This window comes from Diabrotica virgifera, chromosome 5 (genome assembly GCF_917563875.1).
Source record: "Diabrotica virgifera virgifera chromosome 5, PGI_DIABVI_V3a".
Classification (NCBI taxonomy): Eukaryota; Metazoa; Arthropoda; class Insecta; order Coleoptera; family Chrysomelidae; genus Diabrotica; species Diabrotica virgifera.
Genome location: NC_065447.1, coordinates 243,364,630 through 243,376,776, shown reverse-complemented (window position 1 = coordinate 243,376,776; position 12,147 = coordinate 243,364,630). Strand labels below are relative to the sequence as shown.

The 12,147-nt window shown below is 44.3% G+C and overlaps 1 protein-coding gene across 2 annotated transcripts in view; it reads right to left on the bottom strand.

Annotated features, from left to right (window-relative positions):
* Nucleotides 1-12,147, bottom strand: part of LOC114325103 (uncharacterized) — a 78,431-nt gene that overhangs the window by 61,462 nt on the left and 4,822 nt on the right. For both annotated transcript variants that reach the window (XM_028273043.2, XM_028273041.2), the window contains exon 2: nucleotides 2,455-2,619. In XM_028273043.2, coding sequence (XP_028128844.1) covers nucleotides 2,455-2,619 — 165 coding nt within the window. The remainder of the gene's footprint in view (nucleotides 1-2,454; nucleotides 2,620-12,147) is intronic.

Genomic DNA, 12,147 nt, shown 5'->3' with positions numbered 1-12,147 from the left:
ATGTCCGCAAGGCACAAAAGCTTCGTTTCCAAGATACGGGATGTTAAAATTTTTCTTACAGGTAAACATAGTTAACAAAAACCGTCAAGGTCACTTGAAACGAACGTCTGTTATCTCTTCTCCTCACGGTTGCAGACAAATTGGTTTTACTGTACAAACTGACGATTTATTTATTGCTCTAAAACCGGTTGAGATATGCAATTGAAATTTGGTAGGTTTTAAGAGGTAGTTATTGCGCCTTGCTTGACATACAACTAAGAATTTTATATTATCCATTAGTGCGCATATGGATCATATTACCTGTATGCACGCCAATGGTGAATATAAAAAATTCTTAATAGTCAAAAAATGCGCAATAATTACCTCCTAAAACCTACCAAATTTCATTTGCATATCTCAACCGGTTTTAGAGCAATAAATAAATCGTCAGTTTGTAAGAAAAATTTCAACACCCCGTATCTGGGAAACAAAAGCGTTTGCGGACACATGTTTATAGAGCAAACTGACATTTCTTTTTCATAATGGAATTACCCTTTAAAGTTTGTCGCACACCCTGTATTGATGAAAAACATGGCTAGTTGTTAAAGTACCCAACTTTTTTATTATCCAACATTTTTTTTTGTAAGCATTTATTAACAATCAGAATTACATATTCTATGAGTTAATTTGATAACAAGTATTGTACACTAAAATGGCGTTATGAGGTACATCACCCAGCGGTTTCACCTCAGTTTCAGCGAAGATCTATGGGCCATAATCTTCACAATCTTCTGTTGTTTAGTGGCTGCAGTAATGGTAATATTAATTGGTTTGGGTGGCCTTCCAATTTCTCGTGGTGTCTGTTGGCTCTTTCTTGAATTACTGTGCTGACTAACGGGATGTTTAGGTCTGTATGAAGGGTTTGGTTGGAAATATACCACAGGGCATTTGCGATGGTGCGTAGAATTTTTGATTGAGTTCTTTGGATAATTTTTGTGTTTGATTTGCTGGCTCAACTCCATAGTTCTATACCGTACGTCCATATAGGTTTGATGACTGTTTTATAAATCAGCAGTTTGTTCTCAATTGAGAGTCGAGATTTTCTACCTATAAGCCAATTAATTTCTTTCACTCTCAACTCAATTTGTTTCTTCTTCTTTGAACGAGGTATTTGACGATATTCTGTTGTGGTATGTTGACTTGATTAAGGCTAATATTTGGGCATTGGTCTTTCCTTAGTGTGAAAGTTATGTGTTGACTTAGTTTCATTAGCTTTTATCTTCCATTTCTTTAACCACTGTCCAATTTGGTCTAGGTGTTCTTGAAGTTTTAATACTGCAGCTCTTGGATCCTCTTCAGTTGCAAATATTGCTGTGTCATCAGCGAAACTTCCAATGGTGGTTTGTGGAGAGGTTGGTAAATCGGATGTGTACAGTACATAAAGAAGTGGACCCAATATACTACCTTGTGGGACTCCTGATTGAATTTTGTTACGGTTTGATAGTTCATCCTCCACTTTAGTCATTTGATTCTAATTTGATTTTAATAAGTCAAAGTATTTGTTGGGTAGGGATTTTTTGATTTATAAATTTTAAATAGGGATATTTTGAGTAATCCTGGGTGCCATACCTTATCAAATGCTTGGCTGATGTCCAGAAAGGCTGCTGTGCAATACTGTTTATTGTCCAAAGCTCTATTAATTACATTTGATATGCAATGGCATTGTTGCACTGTAGAATGACCTTGCCGGAATCCAAATTGGTGTTCTGGGATCCAGTTTTCGAATTCTAGGTCGCTCATAATTCTTTTAAGTAACAGCTTTTCAAGAAGTTTTGACATTATTGGCAGTAGACTTATTGGGTGGTATGATGAAACATCCGTTAAAGCTTTACCAGGTTTCGGTATCATAATTACTTGGGCAATTTTTAGTGATATAGGCCAATAATTAAGTCTTAAGATTGCATTTAATATGTACAATAATTTCATTATACCTTTTTTAGGAAGTTGTTTTAGCATTGTTGCTGTTATGAGATCAGTGCCTGGTGCCTTCTTTTCATTCAAATGATTAATTTCAACATTGAATCAAAAAACAGAATTTCAAGAAAATCTGAGGCTATAGTTGCCAATAGTTGGGTTTTAGTGTCAGTATTTTATAAATGCTAGAATATTCCACAGAGTGTGGAATGTTGTGTTCCACAACTTTGAGAAAAAAACACAGTTTGATTGGTACACCCGGTATACAATGACAATTTACCTGTCTAGCAACAATATTTCTACAGAGATATTGTTAAAGAATAAGGCTATAACATATTAAAAAAATCACTTAAAGCGGATGACAGGTTTAGGAAATTCGAGACATCAAAAATTACTCATTTTTAAGGTGGTGTGTTAATTTCTTGGATTAGTGTATATCCATTGAAATATATTTCAGATTCATAGATCTCTTATTCAAATAATAGTAAAGAATTTTCTTACCTAGAAGATTTCTCAATTTTTCCTTTCAATTTACTGCTTCCATAATACTTGAGTTTGGAATCTGTCTTTTTGGCCTCTTTCATCTGCTTGAACTGATTGAGGAAGGAACCATCATTAAAAAAGGTGTTTTTAACTTCTTGTTGTCCATTTGTATTCAAATCAGTACTGGAAATTATGCAGTATGTGATTATTACAATTACATCAATTAATATTAGGAGAAAATTATGGGATTTATAAGAGTCGAGTATGTTGTTACTACAATGGGTAGTTAGATCATAGAATATCTATGATCACCATGACCTACAAGCAGATTTGAGCCACTGGTGTGAAATAAATGGTATGGAACTAAATTTTAAAAAGTGCCGGTTAATGGTCTTTAGTTGTAGTAGAAACCCCACGAACCATCTATCTATACTATAAAAGGTCGTCATTTAGAGTATGTAACACAAGATAAAGGTTTACGTGTTATCCTTGATTCCACTGTATCATTCATACCTCACATATCGATGACGAAAAATGAGTTGATGGATATGGAAGTAAAGGTACTGCTTAAGAATTATTTGAAAATAGTGGGGTAATTTTTAGCATCAAAGATTTCAAGAACTTTCAAATTTATTTCCATAAATAATTTGTGGTAATTAATGCATTATAAATGTATAATGTATTGAGTCGTTAGTAGTACTAGAATGTAAAAAATTTTTCCATTAAATGACTAAATTAATATGCAATGTGCAATGAAAGTTAAATTTATTAATAGACACAATGATGATAGATCCTGCACAATGGAAGTTAGCAGAAATAATAACGATTGCAAAACCAGGAAAACCTCCACATGAGATTATATCCTACCGACCCATTAGCTTATTACCAATTATTTGTAGGGTGGTAGAAAAGATACAATCAGCCTTCCAGGAAAAGAGCTATTGCAATGCCATTTTCCTGGATGTAAGTCAAGCATTTGACAAGGTCTGGCATCCAGGATTGTTATTCAAATTGAAGAAAGAAATCTCTCAGCCGCTATATACAATACTAAAATCATATTTTGAAGAAAGGCCATTTTACACAAGATACGAAGAAAGTGTGTCTGAAATTCACGACATAAACGCTGGGGTCCCGCAAGGCAGCGTCTTGGGATCAATTCTCTACACAATCTTTACAGCTGATTTCCCCTGGAGAAGAATCTACAATCGCAACATTCGCAGATGACACTGCAATTCTGGTAAAAAATCCAGATCCCATACAGGCAGCTGAAATATTGCAACAAAACATACATCTAGTTGAAATATGGGCTAAGAAATGGAAGATAAAGATCAACGAAACAAAATCAGTTAACATAGTATTCACTAAATGTAACAAAGAAACACTGAATATCCTAATGCATAACAAGAATATTCCTAAAAATGATACTGTAAAATATCTCGGATTACACCTTGACAAGGGGCTAACATGGAGAACACACATCTGGACGAAGAGGAAGCAATTAGGAATAAAATACAAAAAACACTACTGGTTACTCGGCCAAAAATCCACCTTATGTCTATCTAACAAAATATTAGTGTATAAAGCAATCATCCGGCCCATCTGGACATACGGGATTGAACTGTGGGGAACTGCAGCAGACAGCCACCTAGCAATACTCCCTCCCTGAGACTGTAATTTTTCCTTGCCGCCGGTGGGAGGGCTGAGTAATTGGTCTTGGTCCCTTAATATGTAAGGGGAGCACGACCAGTGAAACCAAACACAGTCTCAGCGTCCAGTGTCTGTGCACCGGGTCAGCGCCGGACACCGCCATTGGACGCTAAAAGGCGCAGCAACTGAGGCGAACAGTTGCTGCGCCTTTCGCCTTCAGCTATTATAAATTCCCTACCCTGTTCCTAGGGCCACGCTAAACCCATATCATGTCGCCCCCCCCCCCAACAAACTTTTTCTCATCTTCTGTGAGACGACTTATCCGAGCGCGAGTGGCTGATTCCTGATCACATCCCTGTCCCACATCCACTATCCCTCCACTTACCTCCCTACCCCCCCCCCCCCCAGGAGTAAACCTGTAAAAATCCGATGGAGTAAACCAGCGGGAAAAAATCCGGAATCCAAGGTGTGGGACACCGTGCCGAAGGATGCATGACCACACGATACGTGGCCACGAACGGTTCCCTCGGGGCACCTGGCGAAACCCCGTTGTATCGTAGCCTTGCCAGCACATGCGGGGCTCTGTGGTGGTCGAAACGCGTTTCCCTAGCTACTCGTGGGATCTATATGTATTCGTCACAAAACTTAAAAATCGCGGGCAACCAGGGCGACAAATCTGGAAGGAATCGAGGCCTATACCGGAGGAACTCTATCGAAGATCCTTTGGGACTAATTTTGAAGAGAAAGGAAAGAGAGGAAGCTACCGCAGAGGATAGTATTTATAAAAAGAGAACATGTTACGAGGCAGTCGAGCTAATCGACTACCTTGAGGAAATCTCCGGTATCCTATACAAATGTGAAAGCGCTGTCAGAGACCATAGGACACCGAAACCGGTGACAGATCTTATCAAGAACCTAGTGAAGCGTCACTCCATGCAGAAGATGGACCTTGTGAAAATATGGCTGAACAAGCATGCCATGCTTCCAGTAGAGAAAATGATGGTCAACACGGAGACTCAGGTGGAGACGGGGACGCGGGAAATAAGTACCCAGACGGATGCCTGGCATGGACCGCCTGGGGCGGTCAAAATGAAGAATATGGAGGATATACGAAGTTACGAGGACTTCTCGAGGTGCTCTCGGTTCGACTGGACCGAGAGCATCTTTAGGAAGACGAACATAGTGGTACAAAATCCATTAGACTCGGGGTGCAAAATAAAGGTGGTGGTCCCTGAAGCGAATGACCCTACGATGACGCAATCTATACAAAGATTATTCAGGGATAGATACCCGGCCCTCTCCACCCTCAAGGGAGACTTTGAGGTAATGGAGAATACCTTTACGGTCAGGATAGACGGGGAGAGGAGGACCACAGAGGAAAAGATCATCAAAGCCAATGCGAAGACCCCAGAAGACATCTGGACCGTTTTGGAACAGGTTAGGGAGGAGGCGGCCCCAGGGGACACAATTGCACTCCATCACCTTAGCTACATGGAGGTGAAGGAGATGAGGAAGATGGCAGAGGCGATTTTCGCCAGTACGGATGTCGGTAGAGTACAAATCCATACAACAGCGACCAGAAAGGACCGGCAGACGTACGGCTTCATAGTCTCAAAAAAGGATACCTCATACTCCCAATTGCTGAGGGGGGTGGAAAAGGCGGTAGGGAGCTCCGAGGCTAAGGGGGCGATCCGTAGCCTCAGGAGCACGCGTGATGGGAATCTTCTCATCACGTTGGACAAGGATCAGGGAGCGGCAAATGCGATAAGGGGTGCCATAGTAGGCAGTGAAGGAGGAATGGCTGCCAAATTAATTGGTACGGAAAGACAGACAGTCATCCACATAAGAGGGATGACTGATAACACCGAGGAACAGCACATAAAAGACGCAATCGCAATGGAGGTAGGCTCCTGGGAACCTACCTTCATTATCAGACAAATAAGGCCTATGAGGAACAGCACAAAGGCCGCGACAGTAGTGCTGAGCCAGGCAGCGGCAGACCGCCTGATGAACATTGGACATATTAAGATAGGACTCGCTCGGTGCGACATCGAAAAGAGGCACGTAGTCAAGAGGTGCCAGAAGTGCTGGAGTTACCTCCACGAGACGGATAAGTGTGACGGGCCAGACCGCACGGGGTGCTGCCAAAACTGCGGCGGCAGAGGTCACATCTTCGAAGCATGCAAGGAGGAAGAGCATTGTGTGATTTGCGAACAACCCCACCGAATAGGCAGCGGGAGGTGCCCAGCCTTCCGGGAAGCACTGCAGAAGGCGAAGGCGGCGGAGCCCGAAATGACGAACTTACCGCCGACGCAGAAGAGGAAGCGCCCCGTGAGAAGAAACAAATCCACAGTGCAGCAAGAGAAGCCCATGGAGGTGAACACGGTACACTCGAAAGAGGCTACCCAAGAACAACAGAGTAGACAGACGCGACTTCCATCGGCAGAGTTATTAGAGAAGATGGACGATGAGGTTTTCCACGGGAGCTCCTTCCCGGAAAGTGAAAATATCATGGAACAGTTCGATCGGCTGCTGGAGGATGTCACGGCGGGGTTGGAACCGCCTAGAAAGGCGATGCCCACACCATCCACCTCCACCAAGGATGAAGCCAGCACGTCCACACCATCCACCGCCCGGAAGAGCGTCCCCACAATCGAGGAACTCCTCACCTTCACGCCGCCTCCCCCCTTAATCACGATAACACCTAGCACAGAAAGCGCGCCAATCGTAGACCCTCCGCCGCAGGAGGTCTCCGAGGACAATAGTAAGGATAATGTAAACACTATTAATGATGAATAGGGGTGACCCATTCTGTTCTGAAAAATCGAGTTCGCATTCGCATATGGTCCTGCGGGACTGTTGGGCGGGTAACTTCCTTACTCCAGCGCGATGGCGGCAACTGCTGGTGGGCGTATCAGGATCCTCCAGGTTAATGTTGGAAGGGCCAAGACGGCGCACGACTTGGTCTATGCTAAGGCCTTGGACATCGGGGCGGATATGGTTATTGTACCGGAGCCCAACAAGAATATTGCTAGTAGGTTTGGGTGGGTGCAGGATTCGCTCTGCGATGTTGCTGTCCACCTTATCAATAAAAACTTGGGTATAAGAAAAATAACAAGGAAGGAGGGTGTAGTGAAGATCAACCTCGTTGATGTGGCCATAGTGGCCTGCTACATCTCTCCTAACGTCAACATGACGACGTATCAGGATAAGGTGGATAGTATCGTGGATATGGCTACGGCGGAAAAGGATTTCGTCATTGCTGGAGACATCAATGCGAAATCCGTTCTATGGGGTTCCCCAAGGAACGACAGTAGAGGAGAGGTATGGAATGAGTGGATCTCCGCTCTCGATTTGGTCGCCGTAAATAACGGGAAACATACTTTCGAGAGGGGGGATTCGCGCACCCATATCGACGTAACGCTGGTGTCGAATAAGTATGCCAGCAAGGTCACCTTGTGGGACGTGTTGGATGACAATCTTTTCACGTTCCACAAGTATATCTCCTACGAGATCGGCTCCAAAGGGTCAATCGGTGGCGGCAGAAAGGTCGTGACCTTCGATAAGGTAACGTTCGAACGTAGAGTCAGGGATCTCCGCGAGGAGGTCCGGGACTTCGATGGCCTTAGAGGGGCCATGATACGCGCGCATGCGGCGAGCACGAGGCGCAGTCTGGTTCCGTATACGGTCCCGTATTGGTGGAACGAGGATGTGCAAGAAACTCGTAAGATCTGTTTCAGGTTAAGACGCATCGCACAGAGGGACAGAACCCCTCAATCAAGGGACACGTACAGACAGGCCAAGAAGGAGCTTAATAAGGTGATTAGAAGGTCCAAACGTACGTGCTGGACGAATCTGTGTGATGCGCTCGAGGAGGATGTATGGGGAGAGGCCTATCGCATCGCCACTAAGACCCTCCGGGTCGAAACCCCATACAGACTCACCGAGGAGAGAACAAGAGAAATCGCGGACATCCTGTTCCCCAGGAAGCCTGATCTGTTCTTCGTGCCCGCCGAGTGTGAGCATCCGGAAGCTGTCACTCCCATGGAACTCGCCTTAGCAGTAAACGCGATCAAGGTTGGCAAGTCGCCGGGCCCGGACCGTGTTCCGCCGGAGGCCGTGAGGATCTTGGTGGCTGCGCAGCCAGAGCTTGTTAGGAGGATAATGTCCCGTCTCCTCGCGACTCAGTCCTTCCCAGACGTTTTGAAAAAGGCGCGCCTCGTTTTAATCCCAAAACCCGGAAAGAATCCGGAAGAGGCCAGTGCTTACCGACCGATCTGCCTTCTTGACAGTCTAGGCAAACTCTACGAGAACGTAGTAAAGAACCGCCTACAAGCGGAATTGGATGCCGCCAACGCCATCTCTGATAGGCAATTTGGATTCAGGAGGGCCAGATCGGCGGTAGACGCTGTTAAATTCATAACGGACGGGGTGAGGACCACCTGGAGGAGATGGGCGGTCACCATTATGTTTGATGTAAAGAACGCGTTTAACTCGGCAAATTGGGGACATATAGTCCGTAGGATGGAGGCCCTCAATTTGTCGAGTTACCTAATAAATATCGTGAAGAGTTACCTGTCCGACAGACTCGTATCGTTCACGGGAGGCGAGATCAAGTTGACGGCGGGTGTTCCACAGGGGTCTGTATTGGGCCCAACGCTGTGGAACATCCTATACGATGATGCCCTTAAGATACGATTCGGACGTGATTGCACCGCGGTCGCGTACGCCGACGACCTGGCTATCCTGGTAGCCAGCAACTACTATTGGGAGATCGTGAGCACCGCGGAAGAATGTTTTAGACGGGTGGATGCCTGGATGCGGGCGAGCGATCTTGAACTTGCGGGTGCGAAAACAGAGGTGGTCATCCTAAAGGGGCCTAGAGAGATGCCGGACCTGTCCTTTCGGTTCGGAAATGACAGGGTCTCTCCGAGTCTCTGTGCCAAATATCTTGGCGTAGACCTCGACAAGGGACTGAGGTTCACCAAACACCTCACAAGGGTGGTAGGGAAGGCCGAGGCGCAAAGCGCAGCTCTCCGGAAAATAACACCCAATATCGGAGGGCCGAGCAGCGCCCGGAGAAGACTGTACCTGCACGTCGCACAGTCTACTCTTCTCTACGGGGTCCCGGTCTGGGTCGGGGTTCTGCGTCATCGTAAATACATTGATATGCTAAACAGGGCACAGAGAAAACCTCTTCTAAACGTGGTCAGCGCTTATAAGACCACATCTACCGTGGCTCTACAGGTGATTGCGGGCGCCCCCCCCATCCACCTCCTGGCCAGAGAACGCGTCTACATGTATGAGCATCGGCATGGCCACTTACCAGATGTAAGGGCAACGGCGCGTCAACGGCTGTTGACGGACTGGCAGGAGGAATGGGAGGCGGAAATCACTAAGGCCCAATGGACTAAGAAACTGATTCCAAATGTAGAGTCATGGTATACCTGCAAGTTTAAGAGGACGAATTTTTTCTTTACGCAATTTTTGACCGGGCACGGGTCCTTCCGGGCATTCACCCATAGGATCGGGAAGGCGGAAGATGATCGGTGCCGGGCCTGTTCGGTTAGGGAGGACGCAGAGCACTGTGTTTTCCGGTGCGGCGTGTTCGCTGGCGAACAGGCCAGGCTGTACGGCAGATTCGGAGCCGACGTAAACCCGGAAAATATACTGCAGCGCGCCACAGGCAGTAAGGCGGACTTCGAGTTCCTCGTGGAGATCGTGACGCGCATCATTAAACGGAAATCTGTGTTAGAACGGCAGGAACAGAATGGGAATTAAAAAAAAAAACGGTTTTGGTAAGGTAGGTTTCTTTAGGGTATAGAAGCACGTGATGCCTATATGGTGTAGAATAGGGACGGTATAGAACAAGTGTGCAAAAAAAAAAAATTTACAATATGAAAGTAGATTAAATATCGGTAAAAAAGGCGACCCTTACTTCAAGGGACGCCCCCAATGATCCTTTTGATCTCTTCCTGCATGGTTTTTTCGATCCTACTAGGATCAGAGAGTGCTCCAATGAAGCCCTGCCGCATCTGGTAGGCATTTTTCAGGCAAGGCCGTCACCTGCAGGAAGAGACACTACCTCTCCCCTACCGCGTTTAGGTAGCGGGAAGAGAAAAAAAAACATGAACGCAACCCCTACTTACCAGTAGGTTAGATCCTCCCCATCTCCTACCGCTCCTAGGTGGGAGTATGGCCATGAACATTTTCTGACATTTTTCTTCTTCAGGCAGCTTGGGATATCCCCATGCATCGCTCTCTACAGAGCCCGTCCAGGGATATCCCGGGTCGGAAAAGGGGGTGGTTTTAGTTGGTAGGCGGCTGGCTATGGGGTGCACGCGGGATGCACTGATCACATGTGGTTGATGCATCCTAGCGTGTTCTCCTCTCCTGTCCGAGTCCAACAGTACTAGGGACACCTTCCCTAGTCTGCTATGAGCGTTCCCCTCAGTCAAAAAAAAAAAAAAAAAAAAAAAAAAACCTAGCAATACTGGAGCGGTTTCAATCCAAGGTTCTTCGTGCTATCACAAATGCACCGTGGTTTATTCCAAACGCTTGGACTTGAAGATCAAGACAGTGAAGCAGATGATCATCAAATGTAGTGATAAATATTTCAAACGACTGGAAAAGCACCCCAACGAATTAGCAGTGAATTTATGGGACAACTCTACACAAATAAATAGACTACCATTTAGAACATAAGTGTTTTAAAGTGTTTTTAGGTTTTAAGTGAAAATAAGTGACTTAGTGTAGTTATTAGTAACAAACCTACTAGGAGTTGATAGTCATTGGACTAAAACAGATTGTATTTAAAAACAAATAAAAAAAATTAATAGACACGTAATACACTGGCTACACACTATGTTTTGTCTGAAAACATACCTGTAGTGACTCGCTTGCATAGGTAAGAGCATGTGTATTGACAGCAAGACAGTATTGGGCACAGGCCTCCAAGCATGGCCTGTACTTGACTCTCCTCAAGCTCTCGAAAGACTGAAATTGGAGCACTCCAGTTTTTACGTGGCTTTCATGTGTAGCCAATGTATGGTGTTCCTTCTTTTAGTGCCGTCATACCTGTACAGTGTTGAACTGCATCACAGGTAAAACGTAGTGTGTAGTAGGGTGGTGTGAATGAAGTCAAGTTGATAATTCCGTGTCGCTATAGTGCGGAAAAATTACAAGGAAAACAAAAAAAGAATTGTTCAAATGGAGTTTATCTTCCGATCCCGCATCAGGCCTAAAGATTATGAAAAAAATGAAATTTTACCTTTTTTCCAAAAATTTTTATTTATCCTTCGTGTACGTTTTATTTATCGCTATAGTTAAATTTGTTTACAGTTTGCATGGTAGAGTAATAAAAAAAATAGATTTACGCATTTAACGAATATATTCCGATCCCGGAAGGTCAATCAAAATTTATAAAAATTTTGAAATTTTCGATGATTCTGATAAATTAAAAAACATTTAGTTATCTCATTTCTATGTTACATTGTGAAGCTCTTCGCTTGTTTAGATATTGTATGACAACATTTAAACAACCCAGAACTCAAAACGAGGGTGTGGTTCAGTTCAAGCTCCACATGCACCCCTCTCTCCAACGAACCAATGAGTGTGTTGTTTACATTATTTACATATTATTATGTACATTTCTTTTTTTTCCGTTTGTGTCTAGCTCTCAAACACCAACTTTGCATTGTGATTTCTTTGTAGAATCTGGCAGCATTGACATTGATTTAAGTGTTGTCCTGATGCATCCATCTCTTGATTGAGGCCCACATACATAAGCATTAGATGAAGCTTCTGTGGCCACCTTTAGATACCGCTCATCAGCTGGCTTGTGGCTGGCATAGTTTTGTACATTTCAGTCTGGCATGTGTCCCGATGTAATGCAAGAAGTTATATATCTTCATTTGAAACTCTTCGAAGAACTGGTGGAGAAGATGGTTTTGTAACATTCCAGTCTATTATTTCAGTGTTCTCCTGTGCTTGAAAATTTGAAGTAGGAGGGATGAAATTTCTAATACAGTAGAACCCCGATTATCCGTGCTCGTCATGACCGAA